Source organism: Zonotrichia albicollis, chromosome 19, assembly GCF_047830755.1.
Source record: "Zonotrichia albicollis isolate bZonAlb1 chromosome 19, bZonAlb1.hap1, whole genome shotgun sequence".
NCBI lineage: Eukaryota > Metazoa > Chordata > Aves > Passeriformes > Passerellidae > Zonotrichia > Zonotrichia albicollis.
Window position 1 is genome coordinate 7,716,249 of NC_133837.1, and position 25,360 is coordinate 7,741,608.

At 48.6% G+C, this 25,360-nt stretch overlaps 1 protein-coding gene across 6 annotated transcripts in view; it reads left to right on the forward strand.

Annotated features, from left to right (window-relative positions):
* The window catches only part of DNAH9 (dynein axonemal heavy chain 9), a 147,275-nt gene that overhangs the window by 21,017 nt on the left and 100,898 nt on the right, over positions 1-25,360 (forward strand). For 3 of the 6 annotated variants that reach the window (XM_074555240.1, XM_074555241.1, XM_074555242.1), the window contains 17 exons: positions 93-289; positions 868-1,307; positions 3,078-3,300; positions 6,329-6,495; positions 7,311-8,181; positions 8,781-8,911; positions 9,983-10,109; positions 12,581-12,733; positions 14,343-14,468; positions 15,340-15,579; positions 16,500-16,660; positions 17,246-17,402; positions 18,612-18,716; positions 20,463-20,620; positions 20,944-21,082; positions 22,287-22,574; positions 23,343-23,553. In XM_074555240.1, coding sequence (XP_074411341.1) covers positions 93-289; positions 868-1,307; positions 3,078-3,300; positions 6,329-6,495; positions 7,311-8,181; positions 8,781-8,911; positions 9,983-10,109; positions 12,581-12,733; positions 14,343-14,468; positions 15,340-15,579; positions 16,500-16,660; positions 17,246-17,402; positions 18,612-18,716; positions 20,463-20,620; positions 20,944-21,082; positions 22,287-22,574; positions 23,343-23,553 — 3,894 coding nt within the window. Of the gene's footprint in view, positions 1-92; positions 290-867; positions 1,308-3,077; positions 3,301-6,328; positions 6,496-7,310; positions 8,182-8,780; positions 8,912-9,982; positions 10,110-12,580; positions 12,734-14,342; positions 14,469-15,339; positions 15,580-16,499; positions 16,661-17,245; positions 17,403-18,611; positions 18,717-19,333; positions 19,434-20,462; positions 20,621-20,943; positions 21,083-22,286; positions 22,575-23,342; positions 23,554-25,360 lie in introns of those variants that run through there. The other 3 variants (XM_074555243.1, XM_074555244.1, XM_074555245.1) reach the window with 3 other exon arrangements.

The following is a 25,360-nucleotide window of genomic DNA, read 5'->3' on the forward strand; positions in this document are numbered from 1 at the left end:
GTCCCTGCAGGGCATTTGGCACCTTGTAATAGGACCTCGGTGGCTCAAGATGCCTTGAAAAACACCCAGATGTCTCTGTTCTTCCCTACCAGACCCCAAGGCAGGGCTTGCTCCCCTCTTTGAGGTGCAGCTGGATTTGGTGATCCCAGATTTGGTGTTTCGCCCTCCCTTGGACCCTGGCACCAGGGATGGCTTCTGTGACATGGTGGAAAGTCTTCTTCAGGGCATCTTCCACATCTCCTCGCTGGTGCCCCGGCTGGCTGCACACAGTGGCTTCAGTCACTACCAGGTCTGTGCTCTGGGGCTTCCCTGGACTGGGGCAGTGAGGAGGTGCCATGTGCTCCCATCTCACTGTGCTCTCCTCTCCCTCTCCACTCTCTCCTTTCTCCTCTCTGCCTTCTCTCCTCTTCTCCGTTCTCTCCTTTCTCTCCTCTTTCTCCTCTCCCTTCTCCCATTTTCTCTCTTTCCCTTCTTCTTCTCTCTCCTTTCCCTTCTTCTTCTCTCCTTTCTCCTCTTCTTCTCTCCTTTCTCCTCTTCTTCTCTCCTTTCCCTTCTTCTTCTCTCCTTTCCCTTCTTCTTCTCTCCTTTCCCTTCTTCTTCTTCTCTCCTTTCCCTTCTTCTGTTTCTCCTCTTCTTCTCTTCTTTCCCTTCTTCTTCACTCTCCACTTTCCCTTCTTCTTGCTCTCTCTCCTTTCCCTTCTTCTCTCTCCACTCTCCCTTCTCCTCTCTCCTTTCCCTCGTTTCTCCTCTTCTCTCCTTTCCCTTCTCATCTCACCCTTCTTCTCTCTCTTTTCCCTCCTTCTCTCCCCCTCCTCTCTCCACTCTCTTTTCTCCTTTCTCCATCTCCCTTCTCCCTGTGCCCACCAGGCTGCCCTGGAGGCCATGCCCTCGCTGTGCTCGTGGCGCCAGGAGCTGCTGGCGCGGGCTGAGACAGCGGCCACCACGTGCCGCGAGCACCGCGCGGGGCTGGAGCGGCGCTTCTGCCACCTCCTGCTGCAGGACAGGAGGGACCTGGGCCACCCCCTACTGCTGCAGGACAACAGGGAGCTGGGCCACCATCTCCATGTCCCTACACCTGCAGACACCGAAGAGGGGCTCCCCAAGGCACCGGCCACGCTGCAGCAGTTCAGGGAGCAGCTGGGCTCCTACGAGCAGCTCTACGAGGAGGTGGCTCGAATGCAGCCCCTCTGCACCTTCCAGGGCTGGCTGAGGCTGGATGTACGGCCCTTCAAGGCAGCCTTGCTCAACGAGATTAAAAGGTGGAGCTTGGTGTTCAAGCAGCACCTCCTGGACCACGTCACGCACAGGTGAGGGTTGGTTCTGCCTCTGATCATGGAATTTCTCTTGTCTTGGTTGGGCTGTGTCATTTCCCACTCATGGCCAAAGGATGGAGAATCATGAAATACTCAGGGTTGGAAGGGATCCACAAAGACCATCCAGTGTAGCTCCTGGCCCTGCACAGACACCCAAGCAATCCCACCCTGGGCATCCCTGGGAGCATTGTCCAAACACTCCTGGAGCTCTGGCAGCCTCAGATCTGTGACAACCTTCAGAGCTAATACAGGAGCAAGAAAAGGGCTCATGCTGCATGACAGCTACACCCCAGCACTGAGTCCTCCATGCCCTGGTCTGTGCTTGTGTGTGAGCTGGGAGTTGTGGCATCCCTTGGTACCCCTGACATCCCTGGGACCTCCTGTAGGGTGTTAGACAGTTTGTGTTTGCCCAAGGTGTGTATTTTGCTCCTCCCAAGCAAAATAATCCCATCTCTGCAGGGCACTGGGCTTGCATTACTGGATTTGGTGGTGGCCATCAGTAAATCTGCATTAATGTTGTGAGGTTTCTAACAGCCCATGATTCAGGCAGCCTGGCATGAGCAGTCATGGGGAGGTGTCATGGAGCAGTTTGGGCTCCAACTTTTTCATTACCAGGTGTTTCTTGCCCTGAAGAGCTGCTCAGATCTGTGCAGGACAATGCCCTGGGTGATTTATTGGTCACAACTGAAGGTTATCCTAGGTTGTGGGTGTTCCCAGGGGAGTGCTCACAGACATCTGAAGAGGAGGCCGCTGCGTGGGGTGGTGATGTGATCTCTGGTGTGCTTTTCAGCACCATAAATCTGTCTGATAATTTCTTTGCAAAGAGGTTTAGTGTGGCAGAGAATGAGCATTTAGGAGCTGTTATTGAGAGTCCCTGAGTCAGCAGTTTAGTCTTTATTAGGTGAAGTATTTAAGGATACTTTTAGGCCCAGCAGCATCCAGAGAATTTAAGCAGGCACTTAAGAAGTGTTTTGAGACCCAGGAGCCCAGTGCTCTTCTGCTCAAAGTGCCCAGTATCTGGTGAGGTTAAAAAGCAGGTGAAGAAATGTGTCCCAAAGACTTTCCTGTCTGTGATAGTTTATGGCTCAAGGGCTTTGAGAGACAGGGATCTTAATTTTAAAGACCTGGAAGGATTTTTTCCTCCCAAAAATGTACAGTTGCTTTTCTGAGCTGCTGTGAATTTGCATCACCTGCAGGAGGGAGCTGCCCTGTGAAGAGAGGCAGTGCAGCAAGGACAAGCCCTGTTTGTTACAGCTTTGAAACGTCTCAGGTTCACCTGGGGAGCTTGGATTCTCATAGTGGAAGAGATGGGGTGAAAACTGTCACAGAATCCCAGAAAGGTTTGGGTCGGAAGGGATCTTAGAGCCCACCCAGTGCCACCCCTGCCATGGCAGGGACAACTTGCACTGTCCCAGGTGCTCCAAGCCCTATTCAGCCTGGCCTTGGACATTTCCAGGGATCCAGGGGCAGCCCCAGCTTCCCTGGGCACCCCATGCTGGTGTCTCCCCACTCTCCCAGTAAAACTGGGACAGTAAAATCTGTGCTCTCAGACAGCCCCTCCTGAGCTCCCTGTCTCTGTTCAGGTACTCTCTCTCCAACTTGAGAAGTCCCAATCTTGAAGGAACCTGTACCATATCCAGGGATACCTTTGAGCTGGAATTCCAGTTCTGAGGCTGGATATTAACTCCAGAGGAGCTGGAAGAATAATAATTCCAGAGGAGCCGCCCTCATCCTGTGCTTCCTCCCTTGGTTTGTGCTCTGCAGCTTGGCTGACCTGGACGAGTTCATCCAAACTGCCGAGAGGGGTTTGAGCAGAAAGGTGGAGCAAGGTGACTACAGTGGCTTGGTGGAGGTCATGGGTCACCTGCTGGCCGTGAAGGAACGTCACAGTGCCACTGATGCCATGTTTGAGCCTCTGAAGGAGACCATTGAGCTGCTGAGGGCCTATGAGCAGCAGCTGCCTGAGGAAATCCACCAGCAGCTGGAGGTGGGTGAGGGCTTGTGGTGGGCACAGCAGTTTGCCCAGGAGCAGAAGGTAAAGGGGGCAGGAGTGGGGGAGCATCCCAGGCATACTCAAAGTCCTCTCCCTGTCATTAGAGGGCCTCAGTGGGCAGCGTTTTGCTATTGCAGGATGTGCCTTAGTAGCTCTAAATGTTGAGATTTTTTTCTTTTAAAGCAGAGATTAAGCCTTTTGTTATGTGTGAAAAACATGGAATTGCCTGCTCCAACTCCCAGCGATTGCTCTTGAAAAAAAATTAATGCATTTTCAAATCCATCTGTTAATTAGGTTGAATTATAATTATTTTTAAATAAGCTGGTTCTTGGCAGCTATGGAGATGGGGAGGATAATGTTGGCAGAGGAGCTGCCTTCCCACAGGACTTCAGTTCTCCTCTGGGTTGAGACCACCAGGTCTGCTTTACCCAGAGGGCATCCCTGGGAGCAAGTTATGAAAATATTTTGGCATCTTTCCACATCTGGCTCTTATGAGTCAGTTCTTTGGGAATTCCTTTCTTTTCTGCAAAGGGGACCAAGAGATGAGGGTTGCAAGAGATGGTGAGTGTTGGGGGACAGAGACAAGCCCTGCCAGCTGTGTCTTCAACCACCATAAAACCTAGTCCTGTGGGGAGCCCAGCCCTACTAAATCCCCCTGCCTGGGAGCTGCTGGTGTGTTCCTGCTTGTGCAAATACCTCCAAATACCAGATTTGCTTTGCTGATAGAAGAAATGAGGGTGTGGAGCAGCCATCCAGATGCCGGAGACAGCCAAAGAATTGTTCTTCCTGGCAAGTGACAGCAGCGCTTGTGTGTGAATGATTCATTCCCTCCTGTGTGGAGTGGGAAAAGCAGAAGCTCCTCCAGGCTCCTCTCCCTCCCTGGAGATGGATGAGCTGGAGCTGCTGCTTGGGAGGAAGAGAAGGAGGCAGCTCTGTGCGTGGTCATGGATGGTGATTTCTGCTGAGACTGTGGTGAAAAATGCCAGGAGGGGACTCCTCAGGAGGAGCTGGCCCTGCCTTGGCCATCTCTGCTGTCTCAGAGCTGCCTGCAGCTCCTTCCCTTCTTTCCATGGTGGGTTTCCATTAATCTCCTCAAGAGTGTGAGCTGGGATGGAGGGAAACCTAGAATCTTTCCCGTGGGCTTGCACAGCCCATGGAGAGGAGGGGACCTGGGGACAGCAGAGCCCTTGGCAATCATGGAATTGACAAGGTTGGGAAACACCTTTTAAGATGATAAAATCTCACCATCTACCCAGCACCACAACTGTGATCACCAGTAAACCACATCCCCAGGTGCCACATCCACAGGATTTTGAATACTTCCAGGGATGGTGACTCCACCCTGCCCTGGGCAACCTCTTCTGATGCTTTACAACCCTTCCTGTGAATGTTTTTCTTCATATCCAATCTAAACTCCCCCAGGCATAACTTGGGCCATCCCAACCTCTCCCCCTTGCAGTTTCAGCCATGGGATCAGTGGCTTTTCCTGCTCCATGGTTATCCATGAACAGATCCCACCCTGCAGAGCCCCTCCTGCCTCCCAGCAGTGTGGCAGCAGCTCTCTGGCCACAGAGAGCAAACACAAATCTTCCCAGGCATTTTCCCTGGGGAAAGCTGTGAGAAAGCTCAGAGAAAGAATTAAAACAAATCTTATCTGCACTTGCTGCACCTGTTGCTAGGCAAATGTGGAATGTGTTATGGAGATTTGTTTACCAAAGGGTGGTGGTGTATTGTATTTGTTGAGATTTTTGTGGGAGGGAGGAATGATGTATTTGATTTTATGTTTTTAGAAGGTTAATTTATTATTTTATGACACTATATTAAATTAAAGAATACTATACTAAACTACACTAAAGTGTACAGAAAGGGTACTTACACAATGCTAAAAAGATAATAATGAAAATTCGTGACTCTAGAAAGAGTCCTGACACAGTTTGGCCCTGATTGGGTGTGAGTTGTTTTCACTCATTGACCAGAACCTAATGAAACAATTACTTGTGAGTAAAAAATCCCTAAACACATTCTAGACGAGCAAAACACAAGAGAAACAAATAAGATAATAATTGTTTTCCTTTTTTCTGAAGCTTCTCAGTTTCCCAGGAGAAAAGTCCTGAGCAAAGAGATTTTTCAGAAAATGTGAATACCACATTTAGAGGTTGACCAATGAGGTCAAAGCTCTATCAGGCAGGCTAGAAGGGGGGTTATGGACTTCTTAAGAATAGAGTAAGTATATAATATAGAAGAATAAAGCAATGGCTCAGTGTCAGTGACATATTTTATGAAAAATCCTTTTGCCAGGATTTCTTCTCCTAGGAAGCTGGGAAGCTTCAGTTTCCCCATGTTTTACTCCTTAGGAATGTGATTTGAAGAATTGTTTATCCAGACGTGAAGTGTTTTTAATTAATGGCCAATCACAGCCAGCTGCGTCGGACTCTGAGTTTGTCACGAGATTTTATTATTCATTCTTTTCTAACCTTATGGTGTCTCCTTTCTCTTGCTTTAGTATAGCATTTATAACACGTAGCATAACATAGCATAACATATAATATAGTACAGTATAATATAGTATAATATAATATAATATAACATAGTATAGCTAATACAATACACTACAATATACTACAATACAATATTATACAATACAATATAAAACATAGTATAACATATAATATACTATAGTACAATACAGTATAATCAAATAGAATATAAAATATAATACCAGTCTTCTAAAACATGGAGTCAAGATTCTCATCTCTTCTCTCATCCTGGGGACCCTCAAATACCACCACAGTTCAGCTTTCTGCATCATGGAGTCAGTGCTAATCATGCAGTGCTAATTACACCTTCTACATGGTGGGGTCAGTGCTACTCCCATGTTAGGGTGACCCAGCAGTGCCCTTGTGCATCATGGGGTCAGCGCTAACCCCCTGTGTCAGGGGGACCCAGCAGTGCCGTTGTGCACCATGGGGTCAGTGCTAGTCCCCTGTGTCAGGGTGACCCAGCAGTGCCACTATGCCCGCAGGAGCTGCCAGAGAAATGGGGCCAGGTGAAGAAGCTGGCTGTGGCTGTGAAGCAGCAGGTGGCCCCTCTGCAGGCCGCTGAGGTGACCGCGCTGCGCCAGAGCTGCGCCGCCTTCGATGCCCAGCAGCAGCGGCTCCGAGAGCGCTTCGTCAGGGAGGCTCCCTTCAGGTACAGCTCTCCCAGCACCAACCAGGCTCAGGAACATTTGAAGGAGCTGGGGTTGTTTAGCCTGTCTCAGGTTTGTTGTTGTTGGAATGGCTTTTGAGGTGTTAAAGGTTTTTTTCCCAGCCCCACGCTCGAAGGAGAAGTCAGGATTCTTTGGCTTTGGTATTCAAGGTTGTTTATTTTCTCTTATTTAATACACGCTTTTTGGATCTGCAGAGATTTGTTCAGCTGGTCAGGTTGAGGCACACTGAGAGCCCTCAGGGCGGCGTTATCTTTTTAAAAACTACATGTACTTTATTTATAATAATTTTTAAATACTTATCACTTATGTTAGACAGCTTGTCTTTAAACTAATCTAAAAGTGCTACTATCACAGCAGAAGATGGAGGACAAGAAGAAGAATGAGAAAGACTGGACATGTCTAGATTCCTCCATCTTGCCTCCTGAACTCCCATTTTAAAAACTTTAAAATTCTACATTTTCACCCTCTGACAAATTCACTATCATTCTACTCAAACTCTTGTGGCTTGTAACTCTTCCCACAAAGTTGGTAATTGTTTCCATGGGCTAAAATCAAAGGCACAGGTGCTGAAATCTTAAGGCATCACCTGCATGTCCTGGTGATGCACAGCTCTCCTCCCTGCAGTGCCTGGGAAGAGGTTGGGTTTGGGTGGTGTCAGCAGTGCCATGTGGCTCAGCCATCAGGGTGTAGTAGAGACCTTTCATCTCTCCCGTGGCTCTCAGAGGCTTTGTTTGTTTTATTGGTCCTTTAGAAGTTGTTACAGTGTCACTTATGAAGAATAAATGTTTATTTCTAGGTTTGACACTGAAAAGCCTTATCAACTGCTGGATGCAAAGCACATGGAGATTAAACAGATGGAGTCAGCCATGACCTCGATTTATGAATCAGCTGGTCTGTTTGAAGTTATGGTGCCAGAGTATAAGCAGCTGAAGCAGTGCAGGAAGGAGCTGTGTCTGCTCAAAGAGCTCTGGGACATGATCTCCTTGGTGAACACCAGCCTTGAAGACTGGCAGACCACCAGATGGGTGGACATTAATGTGGAGAACATGGATCTGGAGTGCAAGAAGTTTGCAAGAGAGATTCGAAATTTGGACAAGGAAATGAGGGCGTGGGATGCTTTCAGCGGGCTGGACAGCAAGGTGAAAAACATGCTGACAGCCCTCAAGGCTGTGGCAGAACTTCAAAATCCTGCCATCAGGGAGAGGCACTGGAACCAGCTGATGCAGGTGACGGGCATGAGGTTTGTGATGGACTCGGACACCACCCTGGCCGACCTCCTCAAGCTCAACCTGCATGAATTTGAGGGGGAAGTCCACGGCATTGTGGACAAAGCCGTGAGAGAAATGAGCATGGAGAAGGTGCTGAAGGAGCTGAGGGTGACCTGGAGCTCCAGGGAGTTCCAGTACGAGCCTCACCCTCGCACCCACACCCCCTTGCTGAAGTCAGATGAGGAGCTCGTTGAAACTCTAGAGGACAACCAGGTGCAGCTGCAGAATTTGATGTCCTCCAAGTATATTGCCTTCTTCCTGGAGGAGGTGTCTGCCTGGCAGAGGAAGCTCTCCACTGCTGACTCCGTCATCTCCCTCTGGTTCGAGGTGCAGCGCACGTGGTCTCACCTGGAGAGCATTTTCATAGGCTCAGAAGACATCAGGGCACAACTGCCCCAGGTACGAGCCCCCAAATCCCAAATTCCTGCTTGGGAAGTGTTGAAGAAGAGGCTCCATTATTAAATGGGGTTATCTGTAGTGCCAAATCCCCAAAAGCAGGGCTGTTCTCCTACTGCCTTGCTCCTCTGGAGGCTCCCTCAGTGCTCTGATTGTTCCTCCAAGGATGTTTTTGTGCTTGAGCTGTGCTGAGGGGCTGATCTCCCTTGTAGCACTTCATGGCAAACACAGAATTCCTGGGTGCTGGCAAACACAGTTCTTGGTTGCTGAGTGAGAGCTGCTGCCTTCCTTCAGAGCTCAGTCCTCTTCCCTCTTCCTTCAGAGGGGAGAGGACTGAGATCATTGCTCAGACACTGCAAATCATCAAACAGAGGTGGCCCTGGCAGCTTTCCCTCCTTGTCCTGTCACTCTGGTGCTGGGGGAGATCAGCTTTTCTCCTGCTACTGCTCTGGGGAGCTCCTCAGGTGCCTCCAGCCCAGCTCCCAGTGTTATTCCAGGCTCACAGCCATGCTGAGCAGGAGCAAGACTTTCACTGCTCTCAGAGGCTGGGATCTCTCAGCACACCAAGAGAACATTGCTGTGACCTTTGTGTCCCTTTGTAGGACTCCAAACGTTTTGAAGGCATTGATGTGGATTTTAAAGAACTGGCCACTGAAGTTCAGAAAACCCCAAATGTGGTTGAAGCCACCAATAGAGCAGGTCTGTCCCAGCAGCTGGAGGACATCCAGAGTAGGTAGGTAGAGCATCCAGGGTTTTGTCAGAGGCTGGAATCAGCCATGAGAAGCTGAACCTGTGCTCTGAGGCTTTTTCTGAGGCTCTGCTTCCTCTGTAGTCACAAATCTCTAGCTTTTCTGATCTTTCTCAAGTTTCTGTATTTGTGACCCATCACCCTGGCAGGGTGGGCAGGCCCTGGCACAGGTTGCCCAGAGCAGCTGGGGCTGCCACTGCATCCCTGGCAGTGCCCAAGGCCAGGTTGGACAGGGCTGGGAGCAGCCTGAGACAGGTTGGGCTTTGAGCTCCCTTCCAACCCAAATCCTTCTGTGATTTTGTGATCAAACAAAGCAGAGCTGAGCCCATTTAATTTACAAAATTATCCCTGTGTACCCTTGAGGCATCACACAGCTCCCTGAGACAGACCTGAGTGCCCTGGAATGGAGACACTTCTCACTTAACATATGAATCTGCCTAAAAACCACTTCAAAGTCCATGCTAAGCTGTTGTGGCAGTAGCAGTTCTCCATTTCAAATAAGGATTTGATTTTATTTTCAATCGAACAAGGCCAATGTTCCTCACAGAGAATGTTATTTAGGAACTTTGTAAGCTCAGCAGCAGTTTAGCATGTGAACACTGCAAGATTCATTTTAGATCGGAGCAAACAACTTTCCTTTCATGCTTTGCAAACACAAAAAGCTGAGTTGGTTGGAATCAGACTTTAAAATGTGGCTCATTAGAATAAAAGCAGTTCTGGAAATGTTCATCCCAGTGGATGCCACCACCTGTGGCAGCTATGAGCTTGTCTAAAGCAGTGGGGTCAGACTGCAAACCTTTCCAACCTCTTCTTCCACTTGTGCTTCTGCTGTTTCATCAGGCTGCCCTGACTCCTGGGTGTTTGACCCTGGAGTAGAGTGAGCTGTGAGTTCCCTTGTGCTTTGTGGGTCTGTTCAGGGCTGTGGGAAGGAGCAGCCTGCAGGCTCAGCTCATGCCCGGCATTTCCCCATGGTGGGCAGAACCTGCCTGAGAAGGGCAGCACAAAGCATGGCAGGGTATTCACGCGCATGTCCTGGGCTCTGCTTTGTCTCCCCAGGTTGTCTCTGTGTGAGAAGGCTTTGGCTGAATATTTGGACATGAAAAGGTTGGCTTTTCCCAGATTTTACTTCATTTCTTCTGCAGATTTACTGGATATTCTTTCCAATGGCACCAACCCACAGCTGGTAAGGCTTGTGCTGCATTTTCAGGGGTGTCACAGTGAGAACTGTTGTCCTGAGACTCTCTTCAGTGTCCTTTCTGGAGGGATTTTCTCCCACCCTGTGTGGATTAACAACTCCTTCCCAGCTGATCTCCACCTGCCATCACTGACAGGCAGCCCTGCCCTGGCTGTTGTCCGATCTGATCTTGGGAATGCTTGGGGCAGGTTCAGAGAGCCCCTCTGTGGCCTTTGTGCCATAAAACAGGGCTTTGCTCCTGCTGGGATACAGTGAGATTGCAGGAAAATTATCTCATCCAAAACTTGGTGCTGACCTTAGATCCTAGCCTGGGATGGCACCAAATAAAGAGCCCCAGGCTGGGCATTCCAGTGTGGGAGGGCTGAGCACTGGTGGCTTGTAGAGGGTTGGTTTTTTAGGCTGAGGAGGCAATTTCCAGAAAGTGCCTTTTCCTTCCCCCTGCAAAGCCTTTGAGGTGTCCTGAGGGCAGGACAGGGATGAGCACAGCCTGCACAGCTGAGCAGCCAGGTCAGGCAGTGGCTGTGGCCAGGTGGTGTATGACCCTGCATTGGGTTTCTGGGATGGGGTCTGAATGCGAGGTGTGGGGAATCCCCCCCAAACACACCATTCCTCCTCCTGGCCCGGCAGGATTCCTGGATCATCCCCTGGAGGAGCTGGCAGTGACCCTCCTGTTGTAAGAAATGGCTTCCCAGTCCCCTTCCCCCATTTCCAGGGATCAGAACCCCCTGTCCCCCGTGGGCAGAGTTCACAGGATTCAGTCCTGCAGGTGTTGTTCCATGTGGAGCTGCTGCCAGGGAACATCAGCCCCTTAGCCTAGTAATGCCCAGCCCTGCTTTGGGAGGCATCAATAATCCTGAGGTTGGTGTGTGAACCAAATCAAAGTGTTCAAAGCAAATGCAGCCTGTTGGGTAAGGAATCAATTCCTTATTCCACCTTTTAGCAGTGAGCAACGTCAGCCTCCTTAAGCTTTTCCTCCTTTTCAGCGTTTGTGTCAGGATGTGAATGGGGCAGGCTTGGGTATGCTCTTGTTGCCACTAACCTTTAACTCAGCTTGGATGTGTTTGCTGCTGCTGGGTGATTTCAGCCCACAGAGTGTCATAAATACACAGCTGATTGATGCTTAAAATGGAGAGAGAGAAAGAGAACACAGGAAGCAGAGAAAAGCTGCTGTGCTGAAATGCTCCACGGAGTAAGGAGAAATTCCTGGTGCTTTCTGTTATTCAAAACTATTTGCAGTAAAATCAAAGTAAATGTCAGGCAGGATCATACACAGATACGCTCTCAGCCTTTCCACTGTAGTTTCAAAGCCTGATAATTCCTAAAGGAGGATTAAATAGACAATGATATTATCCACTTGAACTGGGTATTGAGCTGGTGCAGGTTCAGGTGTATTCTGGGCTCTGGTGGCAGAGCTGTATCGAGTGTTGGAGCACAGCCAAGGCCCTGCTAGAGTGGCCAGGGGCTGGGAGAGCACAGTGGGGCTCACTGAGCCTGCCCACTTGCAGGGGAAAACAAGGATTCCATGGTTTGTGTATGATTTGAAAGGATGTGTGTCTGTCCTTGTGGGGAAGTTGAGTGTCCATTGCTTCCCGATCCACTTGGCACCTCCTGGGATTCAGCCAGATAAGAAACTGATTTGGGCACCTGTGGGACAGCTCCTGAGGAGGGGCTGGAATCCTCTGTGGGGCAGGGAGTGAGAACTGGGCAAACAAACCCTAGGATGGATTACAGGATAGCCTGAGCTGGAGGGAACCCACCAGGATCATCAAATCCAGCTCCTGAGAAGGACAGCAAGAGGCTCCTGTCAGCAGCATCCTGGCCATGAGTGAGAAGATGTGGTGCTGCCCAGATGTCCAGGTTATTCTTTGTGAGCAGGACTGTGGCTGTTACACCTCTGCTGCTCTCTTCTCTGCCTGTTCTGGTCCTTGATCTTGAGTGCTGTGTCCAGCTCTGGCCCCTCAGTTTGGGAAGGATGTTGAGATGCTTGAGCACATCCAGAGGAGGCAACGAGGCTGGTGAGGGGCTGGGAACACAGACCCTGTGATGAATGTTTGAAGGGGCTGGGGTGGGGCTGTTTAGCCTGGAGAAGAGGAGGCTCAGGGGTGACCTTATTGCTCTCTACACCTTCCTGAAGGGAGGTTGTGGACAGGTGGGGTTGGTCTCTGACAGAACCAGAGGACACAGTCTCCAGCTATGTCAGGGAAGGTACAGGTTGGATATTAGGAGGAAATTTTTCACCAAAAGAATAATAAAGTACTGTAATGTTTTTCCCAGGGAGGTGGTGGAATCACCATCTCTGGGTGTGTTAAAAAAAGACTGGACATGGCACTTGGTGCTATGGTCTAGTTGAGTATTAGGGCTGGGTTGAACTCGATGGTCTTAGAGGTTTCTTCCAACCTCATCATTCTGTGATTCTGTGTCCTGTCCCCCCCACTTCATTTACACAATCCCTTTGGCAGGTGCAGCGTCACCTTTCCAAACTCTTTGACAACTTGGCCAGGCTGAAATTCCAGGTGGACTCTGATGAGAAGACAACCAAGGTTGGCCTGGGAATGTACAGCAGAGAGGAGGAATATGTCCAGTTCAGTGAACCCTGTGACTGCAGTGGGCAGGTAAGAGGGGAGACCTTGCCTGTCCAAGCTGCCTGGTGGAACCTGCTCCCACCCCCCTTGGGTGGGCATCTCTGGCCCACTGTGGTATTTTTGGGGTCCCCCAGTGTGGGAAGGAAAGATGAATTTGATTATGTTTTTAGAAGGTTAATTTATTATTTTATGATATGATATTCTATAAAACAATACTATATTAAAACTATACTAAAGAATAGAGAAAGGATGCTTACAGAAAGCTTAACCAGACAACAATGCAAAACTTTTGACTTTCTAGACTCCTGACACAGCTGGGCCATGATTGGTCATTAAGTAAAAACAATTCAAATGTTTTTAAATAATCTCCAAACACATTCCAAAGCAGCAAAACACAGGAGAAGCAAATCAGATAATTATTGCTTTCATTTTTCTCTGTGGTTTCTCAGCTTCCCAGGAGAAGAAAAATCCCTGGTGAAGAAATTTTTCAGAAAATATGACAGTAACAGCCAAGGTCTTGTAGAGTTCCACTGCGTTGCCTCCGTGGGAAAAGCTGGAAGAGGTGGTGTGGAACTTAATCCTTGCTTACACCACAGCCCTAGTCCTGCTCTGGATGGGTCCTCACAGCCCATGGTGTGAGGAAGGGCTGTGGCCTATTCTTTACTGGGCTTTTTAATTTTAATTCCTGAGAGATGTTCTGAAGGTTACTCTTACCCTCCCCATTGGGAGAGGATGCAGACTGAAAACAGATTAAATTATTCCAAAGTATTTCTGCCGGTATACCTTTGGAAATAAAAGGGTTTTCTCCCTGTTTTCCAAATCTTATTTCATGGGACAAGTTAAAGTACAAAATTTAAGAATCAAATTACTGCTCAGCTTTTCCGTCCCTGTAGCTGCACTTTCCTCCATGGACTGTTAAAGGAAGCTAAAGTAGGTAATACCAGCTCTGAGCTCCCTGGTGATGGCACTTGGCATTTCAACTCTCCTCTCTGAAATACTAAATACTAAATTCAGCAGGAATTGTGAAATACTAAATTCAGCAGGAATTGTGTTCCCAGCATTCTCTTGCTGCTGGCAGATTGTGCTCCAGTCCCACGAGTGACTCTGCCATGGCCTGGAGCTGGAACACGCTGAGCTCAATTGCTCCTCAGTCCTCAGTGGAGTTCAGTGTGGTTCCTCCTCCAGCTGGATTTCCACAAAAAAACCTCTCTGTGAGGAGATGCTGATCTTGCAGGAGCAGAAATGGCTGAGTTCTCCAGTCTGGAAGAGGCCTGGGGCTTGTTTGACTGGAGATCTGAGCTGCTTGTCCCCCTCATTGCTGAGGGATGGCAGGAGTGTTCTGGAATCATTCCTCATCATCCAGGGGTGAGAAGCAGGCCTGTTCTGGGATTTAACCCTTTCTGCAGGTGGAGGTGTGTCTGGGTTGCCTGCTGGACACCATGAGGGCCATGGTGAGGGATGGGATGGGTGCAGAAATGGCTGAGCCCTCCAGTCTGGAGAAGGCCTGGGGCTTGTTTGACTGGAGAGCTGAGCTGCTTGTCCCCCTCACTGCTGAAGGATGGCAGGCGTGTTCTGGAATCATTCCTCATCACCCAGCAGTGAGAAGCAGGCCTGTTCTGGGATTTAACCCCTTCTGCAGGTGGAGGTGTGGCTCACTCGCCTGCTGGACGCTATGAGGGCCACGGTGAGGGACGGGATGTGCGCGGCTGTGGCGGCCTATGAGGACAAGCCCAGGGAGCAGTGGCTCTTTGACCACCCTGCCCAGGTACTGCCCCTGCCCTGCTTCCAGAGGGGTCTGGGCTGTGTATGGGAGTGGTTCTGTCCAGGGGAGAGAGGAAGGGTGTGGTTCCTTGAGGAGTTAAGAGGAATAAAGGGGAGATTTATTGAGGGGCCTTCAAAGGCCACACCCTGGCAGCGCCCAGATGGTTCCAAGATGGAAGCAAAAGAGGGCTCGATCATGAGATTTCACATTTGTATAAATCTTAGTTCATTTGCATATAGGATTTAACTGCCCAATTAATAGCTTCAAATCATGAAGTTTCATCCTCCTTGCTTGCTTGCCCACCCTCTTCTTCTTGCATTCTTTATGCTTTGGGCCTGAAGTTTGAAGAGATTGTCCTTGAGTCTCTGGATAGAATGGGATTGCTTTGTCTCCACCATCCTGTGAAAAGATCCCAGTAAAACTATAATATAAAACTAAAGCTGCACACCAAAGAACAGAAAAACCTAAAAGCTAAGGTATCAAGTCGGTTCTCCTTTCTCCTGGCCATCTCTTGATGGGTGCCCAGACTGAGCTCTGGGTCACAGCAAGCCCCTACCCCCAGTGGGGTGAGAGAACAAATTGATGGGGCCTGACTAGGGGAAGGAGCCCCTCTGGCAGTCTCCCATGTGTTCAGACATGAGAAAGGGGCTCATTTACTGAAAAAGCAGCTGCTAATTGTGTCTGTCACTGATGGGAATTTTAATTTCAATGGATGTAAAATGGATTCCTGCTCTCCTTCCTGCTGTGATACTGTACAGGAAAATTTCATTTCACATCAGAGATGCCTCATCCCTGACCTCCCCATAGCCCAGACTCTCTCAGAGGTAAGAAAAGCCTGGTGTTGCCTTGCTGTTGAGCCACTCTGTTTCCTCAGGTGGCTCTCTGCTGCACCCAGATCTGGTGGACAGCTGAGGTGGGCATGGCCTTCTCCAGGATGAAGGAAGGCTATGAGAAGGCCATGAAGGAGTACCACAAGAAGCAGGTGGCCCAGCTGAATGTGCTGGTGACCATGCTGCTGGGACAGCTCTCCAGGGGCGACAGGCAGAAGATTATGACCATCTGCACCATTGACGTGCACGCGCGGGACGTGGTGGCCAAGATGATAGCACAGAAGGTTGGTGCTCCCAGCTCAGTGTGAGCCATGCTGGGCTTTGAGGGGGAGATTGTGGAGGGACAGACCAGAGACAGGCACTGGGGGCACTGCCTGCCTCAGCAGGGCCATAAGAAAAAGCATTTGGATTTTTCTTTTCTGTAGCTTTCTTGCTCTGGTGTGGGCCCACAGGGAATCCCTTGAGATTTGTCCGCCACTCCCACACTGCCTGCCATCACATACTCCCAGAATGGTTTGGGTTGGAAGGGACCTTAAAGCTCTTCTCATTCCAACCCCTGCCATGAGCAGTGACACCTTCTGCCATCTCAGAGTGCTCCAAGCCCTGCCCAGCCTGGCCCTTGGCTCTGATACCTTCTGGGCTCCCCTGGCAGTGCTGGCAGGAGTAGGGGGCAGGAGGTGGGTGTTCCTCTGCTCCAGCGGTTTTCCAGATTCCTTCTGTCCCATCTGGGGTGCCAGAACTGATGCCTAGAGAGGCTGACCGGGAACAGAGGCTAGGCAGAGTTAAAAGAATAAAGTGAGGATTTATTTAAAGGTCTTTAAGGGATACATCTTGGGCAGTGCAAGAGCCTAGCCATGGCTACACCCAAGATGGATCCCAGTTATGAGTTTTCACACTTTTATGAGTTTTGGTCCATTTCCATATTGGGGTTAATTGTCCAATTACAGCTCCAGGTCATGAAGTCCCATCCTCCTTGTTTGCTCTCTCAGTTCCCCATTGTTTATGCATTTTGGGCCTGAAGCTTGTATCGATTTTCCTTGGACCCAAGCTGGAAAAGGATTATTTGGTCAACGTGCCTTGTAAAGAAAACCTACTAACACTTAACACAAAGCTCAGAGCTACACACCTAGACAGCACAGAATCTGAAAAACATGAAAGCCAGACCTTAAAGCACCACCCCAGCCTCCCTGGTGTCCCTCTGCAGGTGGACACTGGCCAGGCCTTCATGTGGCTGGCGCAGCTGCGGCACCGCTGGTCGGACGAGGAGCGGCACTGCTGGGTCAACATCTGTGATGCTCAGTTCCTCTACTGCTATGAGTACCTGGGCAACACCCCCCGGCTGGTCATCACCCCCCTGACCGACAGGTGAGGCCCTGGTGGTGCCACCTCAGGTGGTGGTTATGAGATGTCATGGACATCTTTTATGAAAAATCCTTTCATTAGGATTTTTTCTCCTGAGAGGCCTCAGAAATGATATATAAACAGTGATTATCTGCTGCTGTGGAATGCAACAGGTGCATCTTTGATTGGTCTCATGCGGTTGTTTTTAATTAATGGCCAATCACAGTCCAGCTGTCTCGGACTCTCTGGTCAGTCACAAGATTTTATTATCATTCCTTTCTATTCCTTTCAAGCCTTCTGATGAAATCCTTTCTTCTATTCTTTTAGTATAGTTTAATATATAATTTTCTTTTAATATAATATATATAATAAAATAATAAATCAGCCTTCTGAAACATGGAGTCAAGATTCTCATCTCTTCCCTCATCATGAGATCCCTGTGAACACCACCACAATGAGACATAATCTTTAAGGAATTTAGAGATTTTAGAGGAGCTAAGATTTTAGTTAGAGATAAGCTTTATTCTTGTAAAGCTTGTTTGTAATGACAAATCTGCCATTCCTCTGACCCAGCTCAGTCTCTTTCCCCTTTTCCCTCATCCTGTGCAGGTGTTACATCACCCTGACCCAGTCCCTGCACCTGACCATGAGTGGAGCTCCTGCAGGCCCTGCTGGAACTGGCAAGACAGAGACCACCAAGGACCTGGGCCGTGCCCTGGGCATCATGGTCTACGTGTTCAACTGCTCCGAGCAGATGGACTACAAGGTGCTGTGTTACCCTAAAACTTTCTGAAAAATCCCTTCATCAGGATTTTTTCTCCTAGGAAGATAAGAAGCCTCAGCTTCTCTATGTTTTGCACTTCTGGAATGTGGTCTGTAAATTGGCTATTAGTTAAAAATAATTTACGTGTTTGGATAAACAATCACAGCCAGCTGTGTCAGACTGTCTGAGTCAGTCACAGGTTTTTATTATTCATTCCTTTCTTGCCTTCTGATATATCCTTTCTCTATCTTTAGTATAGTTTTAGAATATAATTTATAGTATAATATATTATAGTATATAATATTATAGTATATAATATCATAGTATAATATAGTATAGTATAATATAGTATAATATAATATTATCATGAAATAATAAACCAACCTTCTGAAAACATGAAGTCAAATTCTCATCTCACCTTGTCCTAAAAACCTCACAACACCACAGTGCTTCTCTCCCCAAACTGGGGCTGCTCAGGGCCCCTGGAACCTGCAGAGTGGGAGTTATCCAGCTGGGCTTGCTCTGATCCATCCCTTCTCCTCTCATCCCCGCTGCCTCCCTTCCTGTTGAGCAGCTTTTCATGCTCCTCCTTCTTTTTGTCTCTGAGACTTGCACAAAGTTCTTGAGGAGCAGAACTGAGCTGTGCTTTCTGCCCTGCTCCACCTTTCTCTTCTCTTCTGGAGTTAGATTCCACATGAAATTCTTCACAAATTCTGGCCTGTTCAGTGGAGACAGAGGCTATGCTGATCCATTCCCTCTCTCCAGACCCACAGAACACCTGTCCCAGGTGTGGGGACAGAGCTCTCCTGGTTCCTCAGGATCCTCTGCTGGGACAAGGCCAGCTCTGGTCATGGTGCTGATCCCTGTGCTCTCCAGGGGCACTGGCTTTGGTGGCCTTGGACCATATTTTATCCAGCTGAGGTCTCTCATGGACGTGGGGCCATCAGTAACTCAGCCCAGGTGACCTTTGGATGGAACCAGAGTGCAGAGATGTCTAGAGAGGGCAATTAGCAAATCAAGTAGCAAACTGTGCAGAGCCATAAATATTATAATTGAGTTGTGCCTGCTGCTCTCCTGTCCTTTCTAAATACCCACAATAGACTGTAAATTGCTATAAATAAACAGGCAGGGAAATCAAATCCAATTTTTGCTGGAGTAGATTCTGTTTGTGATTTCACTCTTGTAATTTTATTTTATTTTTTTTCTTTTCAGTCTTGTGGGAATATTTACAAAGGCCTTTCCCAGACAGGAGCCTGGGGCTGTTTTGATGAATTTAACAGGATCTCAGTTGAAGTCCTTTCTGTGGTTGCTGTACAGGTAAGTGGAGAAAAGCTTGTGGATAAATACAAGCCAGCCTTCCTTCCCTCACTCCCACAGGGCCAGAACAGAAGGATTTGAGTCTTGGGGAACTTCAGTGCTGAAAACTGAGTTGCTAAAATTTCAAAGTTCTTCTAGTCCCCAGTGTCAGCTGTGAGTGCAGGTTTTGGGATCCCATTGTTTGACTGAGGTGCTGAATTCATACTAGACCCACTTTGGGGCTTGGCATTGCAGAAATTAAGGTCTACAGCCCAGAAGTTTCTACACTTCTGTAAATGTCTTGGTCAAAGGGATTGTTCTGAACCCCTCCACGAACTCCTCACTTTCATCCCTCTTTGTCTCATCATTGTACCTCCTCTGATGTCCCAAAGAAATCCCAGGCAGGTACAGGTGTTTGCATGTCCTTCCCTCTCCACTTCCCTTCCATCAGGTTCTAGCTTAAAGTTGTCATTGAAAAACGCCTTTGAGGATCTTAAAATAAAAGGGGAAGCTGAACAAAAGAAGCCCAGATATGACTCAGCTGCTAATGATTCCCTGGCTCCTGGCTGGAGCGTGGTGTCTGAGCGAGCAGGGCTGTCACTCCATCATCGCCTCTGCTGCTATTAGAGGGTAACCATGGTGATGGTTAATTGGCTGCCTTAGTCATGCAGCTCCTGTCGATGTGGGTCCTTACGCTGAGAAACTCCCTTAATTGCTTTGCTTTAAAGTGGCAAATGGGTGAGTTTAGGGCAGAGATAGATTCCTCCCTGATGAAGTGGTGTTAGGAGCTGCTCCCTTGGGAAGTGGGGAAGGAGGGTCTGGCTGTAACGGACTCGGAATGGGAGGTGGGCAGTGAGGTGGTGGAATGGAAGGTGGGCAGTAGGGTGGCCTGGCTGTGTTTGCTCTTTTGGAAAGCACTTTTTCTTTGCCCTGATTTTTAAGATTTTCTAAGCCTTGTGATGTTTCTATTCTTGTAATGAACTTTCTCGTGCACTTTATGTTAATAACTTATTGTTTTGCATTCTTTTATGGAGGAGGAGAAATTTGATGGATTGTTGGTTTGTCCAGTGTCATTGCAGAGGTGGCACTGTCACCCTCCAATCCACTGTCACTTTTGGAAATCTATAAATGTTGGAGTCAGAAATTAAAAGTGCTCTTTTTTACCTTGGAGAGCTGCGTGTCCACAATATTATTTTGTGTCCTATAGCAACAGTTTTTTACAGGAAGAGTGATAAAGTATTGGAATGATCTGCCTGGGGAGGTGGGGGAGCCACCATCCCTGGGTTTGCTTAACAAAATATTGGATGTGGCCCTGGGTGCCAGGGTTTAGCTGAGGTGCTGGGGCTCGGTTGGACTCAATCTGAAAGGTCTCTTCCAATCTGGTCATTCTGGGATTCTGTGACTCACTCCATGGGAATGGAAGGTGGTTTGGCTGTAATGGAGCTCTTTGGAAAGTGGGGGATGAGAAGCTGCAATCAGACAGGTAGAAAAGACCAGCCAAGTGTCTTATGAAGCAAACTCTTGGAACTCTTTTCAGTTTGACTGTCCAGTCTCTTCAGCCATTTTCTGCTTTGTCAGAGTTGGATTGTGATGGGAGACACCCAGATTTACCCCAAACAGTGCAGAAAGCTTTATGTGGTCAGTAAAAACCCAGACCAGAGCAGTGATAATCCCCACTCATCATGGGCCGAGAGCAGGGAGGACAGCAGGGCTGTCTGAGGGTTTTCATAGCTGAACACCAGCACTGAGCACTGCCGTGGTCCCCAGGTGAAGAGTGTGCAGGATGCCATCCGGGAGAAGAAGAAATCCTTCAATTTTCTTGGAGAAGACATTAACTTAGTCCCCTCAGTTGGGATTTTCATCACCATGAACCCTGGTTATGCAGGACGAACCGAGCTACCTGAGAATTTAAAAGCTCTCTTCAGGTGAGTTGAGGTCAGGTTTTGTGACCTGTTTGATAAAACTGGCAGAAATTGTCTTTTGGAACTTCCAGACTTCATTTTGTTGGGAAATTCACTGGCATTGGGGATTCACAGATGGTTTCAGCCTTGTGCACCAAGCCTGGATGAGGGAATGCAGGGAGGACAAAGGAGCTCTGTCCTGTGCCATGGGAAAGGCACTGTGGGCAGACTGGGAGAGTCTCCAGTGGCTCACTGGAGAGGACCTGGAAGATAAAGCTACAAATCCACTGCTCTCGAGCTCTGTAGTCAATGTTTGCTCTGCAATCCTTTCCTGCCTGTCTCCCTAGGCCCTGTGCCATGGTTGTGCCAGATTTTGAGCTGATCTGTGAGATTATGTTGGTGGCTGAGGGCTTCCTCCAGGCCCGGGCCTTGGCCAGGAAATTCATCACACTCTACCAACTCTGCAAGGAGCTCCTGTCCAAGCAGGTGAGCCCTCTGATGAGCTCTGAATCCCCAAAATCAGGGATGTGACACTGTTCTGAATCCCCAAAATCAAGAATGTGACACTCTGCTATAGTTCCTCCAAAATCAGGAATGTGACATTCTGCTCTGGATACCCAAAATCAGGGATGTGACACTGTACAATGATATTTTCAAACTGCTCTCCTGGAGGATCTTCAGGGACAGAAGCATTTGACCAACTGCATTAACCTCACTAGTTTTTGAATTGGAGAGATTTTTCAGAAGCCTCAAATGCCACCATGATTGGGGCAGTATTCAGTGACCCTTTGCTTTTTCTCTTAGTTCCTATTGATTCTCCTGCCTGCAAGGGGTTCATGATGACTGTTCCTCTCTTAGTCCAACTCAATACTTCTCTGTCATGTCAAGTGTTGACTATGTAAAGTCACTTCCAGTGCAAAACCTTGGTTAATCAGATTTTAACTTGGCATTGTCTGCATAGATCAAAGCTGGGGTGAGTTGAATCAGGACTCCAGATGGAAAACCTGATCTTGCCTGTGCCAACATGAGCTGGGGTGGGTTTCTGCCTTCTCACAGAAACTTTGTGCTGTGAAGCTGGAGGCCCTGTGGGAGCTTTGGCCTCCCACACAAAGCAGTCAAGCTGTTGGGCTGTGCTCTGCAGGGTCTCAATGGAGCACAGATAGAAGGATTTACTTGTTGGATTCCTTGAGGATTCCTTTCCAGCAGTGTCCTCCCTGCCCCTGTTTGGTGAACTGTCCCCAAGACCAAATGTCCCTGGTAACCTGGTGAGGGAGAAATTTGGCTGTCTCAGAATGGACTAGTAAGCCTTTCACCTCAGCAACTCCTGCAGAGCCAGGGCTCTGACAGGCCTTGCTTAACTTGCACAAAGGCCAAGGTTTTAGGGTTTAGGGGGAAAAATTCCTTAGGTCTCCAGAGTGCAAGTCCTGCTGCTGACTTAGTGCCAGCTCTGAGCCCATGTGATGGCATGAACAGCTGAATTATTTGGCTCCTTAGTGCTCTCCCTGGTGGGAAGCTCGCCTTGTGAAATGGAGACTTAGGCTGATGGAGTTCTCTGCCCACGACACAAATAACAAATTTGGCTGCATTTCCATTGCTGACTGCTCTGGCAGCTGGGACTGTTGGTTTTTACCCCTGCCTGGGCATAAACTCACCCCTGTTTTTATTTCTTTCTTTCTCCCCCCTCACATAGGACCACTATGACTGGGGTCTGCGGGCCATCAAGTCAGTGCTGGTGGTGGCAGGCTCCCTGAAGCGTGCGGACCCTGAGCGGCCTGAGGAGCAGGTCCTGATGCGCTCCCTCCGTGACTTCAACATCCCCAAAATCGTGACAGACGATGTTCCAGTGTTCATGGGGCTGATTGGGGACCTGTTCCCTGCCCTGGACGTGCCTCGGAAGCGCGACCTGGATTTCGAGGCTGTGGTGAAGGAGGCTGTGCTGGAGCTGCGGCTGCAGCCCGAGGACAACTTTGTGCTCAAAGTAAGGCCAAGGGGTTTTCTGCTCTGTTGGGGTGGTGTGAGGGTCCCCAGGAGGAGGTGAGAGATGAGAATTTGACTCCTTGTTCTCATAAGGCTGATTTATTATTTTATAATATAATTTATATACTACATTACATTACTTCACTTTATTTTACTTTACATTATACGTTACACGTTACACATTACACATTACATTACATTTTATACATTATATAATATATAATATTTTATAGCATATTATTTATTATGTATTATAGAAATTATATACTATTATATACTAAAACTATACTAAAGAAAGAGAAAGGATACATCAGAAAGCTGGAAAAGAATGAATAATAAAAACCTGTGACTGACCAGAGAGTCCGATACAGCTGGACTGGGATTCATCATTAAGTAAAAACAATTCACATTCTGGGTAAACAATTCTCCAAATCACATTCCAGAGGAGCAAAACAGGGAGAAGCTGAAGTTTCCCAGGAGAAAAAAATCCCAGTGAAGGGATTTTTCATAAAATATCATGGTGATACTTCTCTATCTGCACCATCATCAGCTCAGATGGGTATTCTCAAAATCCATTTGTGTGTCTGGGGCTGTTGTATAGAAATTTGTGACCCAGTGGGAGATAATTTCACAGAATGATTTGGGTTGGAAGGAACCATAAAGGACACTTTATTCCAACCCTAAGCCATGGACAGGGACACTTTCCCTTTAGATTTTGCACATTTGAACTTCAGTTTGGCATGTCTGATCTCTGGGGGTGTTTCCCCAGGTGGTGCAGCTGGAGGAGCTGCTCAGTGTCCGGCACTCCGTGTTCGTGGTGGGGGCTGCAGGCACAGGCAAGTCCCAGGTGCTGAGGTCCCTGCACAAAACCTACCAGAGGATGAAGCGCCGGCCCGTGTGGACAGACCTCAACCCCAAAGCAGTCACTAATGATGAGCTCTTCGGCGTCATTAACCCAGCAACCAGGGAGTGGAGAGATGGTAAATGTCCTTTGGGGGCTGAATTTGGAGATAAAAGGATATTTGTAATGAAGCGCCTGAGTGGATGATGGGTCTCTGTGTGCAGGTCTCACAGCCCAGGTGCTACTCCCAGCTGTGTGAAGGTTTGCTGTTGGAAGGACATGTAGGGTGTCACAGCTTTTTGGGAATTTATCTTTTTGCCATTAGGATAATCATTATGTTCGTTAACACCAGTGCTTCCCAATTCCTAGTTAAAGCAGGTTGTTTTTTGGGGCTGGGCTGCTGATGGGAGAGAATTCCCTCCTGCCCTGTGCTGTGCACTGGGGCCCCCCAAAAATTGTTATTTCCAGGTTTCTATGGCTGGACACTCCCAGCAGCATTTGAGAGGTGTTTTTCCTCTGAATATCCCTGCCTGATCTCCAGCACACGGTGTTTGCCAGGCTGTTGATCCTGATTGCTCCTGAGGAGGATGAGATGAGCATTTAGACCTGCTGAAAGATTACAGAGATGCAAAGTGCAAACGTTGGCTTGTGACTAATGCAGAAAGGCAGCTTTGATTCCCTGGGAGCTGAGGGGGAGGTGAGGGAGGACAGCTCCATAAATCATCCTCGGCCAGAGGTCTCCAGGAGAAGGAGCTGCCACCACCTCCCCTGCCACCACCCCTCCTGCCCCCTGCTCCGCTCCAGTGCCAGGGTTAATTTCTTTTTAATTGTGATTGGGCACCCTAAATCAAAGTGACAGAGGGAAGTGTGGGATGTAGCCAACCCTCTGCAGAGAGAGCTGCACATTGGGGATTGTGGATCAGGGGCTGTGGGTGGCACTGGACAGCAGGAGGGACATTGGCAGGTGGCTGTCCAGTGTTCTAAATCCTCTAATGCTTCAAGAGAACTTACAGGGCTCCTCTCTGACGGCTCAAGGCAGATATTTTCTGCATTAACCATTCCTGGAAATGTTGCTTCTTGGTGCCAAAGAGCAGCCAGGCCATTTTCAGCACAGCCTGACAGGAGATGATGTGTCCCCTTATGGATCAGCTCCTCCTCCTTCTCTTCCCGAGTTCATCCTGTCACTCATTTCTGCCAGCAGCTGGGAAGTTTGCACATGTTAGGTGGAAAAAGGCCCCACAAGGGAATCCTAAAAGTGTTATTTGTAGATCCAAACTCTCCTTTCAAATCCCAAGACCCCTCTATGGTGTGGATGCCCAAGGTTGGGAGAGGGGCACTTCCCTCCTGCTGCTGCCATGGCTGTGATGCTCCCAGGCAGGAGCTGCTGCTGGCACTGGCAGGGCTGGAGAGGTTTCCAAGCTGTGTCCAGCATGAGGAATGGAGCCCAGGCAGAGCCAGGGAGGTGTTATTTATCTGTGAACCCCCCCTGTAGCTGTGTGGCTGAGCTGTTCTGCACAAGCTTTTCTTGGGTCGTGCAGTGCCATCGGCGGCTCCTGACCTGCATCCCGAGGGAATAGCTGGTTCTGGAGAAACAAAAAGCATGCCTGTCACAATTCTCCAGGAGAGAGGCTGCTTTTAATGCTTGCCTGATGTTCCTTCATGCAGACCAGCCTTTCCCTAGGTATTTCCTCGTGTGGAGGAGAGTGATGGTTTTGTGGAGCTCTCATTTGCCCTGCAGTACTTCTGCTCTGTTCCCAGCTTCTCACTCTTCTTAGCATTCATTATTTACTCCCCTTGAGATTCTGTATATTCTCTGTCTCCTTGATTTTACTGACATTTTGTTCTGTCACTCAATGTCAGTCTGGGCTTGTTCTCCCCTCAGTCTCACTAAAGCAATGACCCCGTGTTTAAAGCATCTTGATTTTCCTGATATACTTCAAACCACA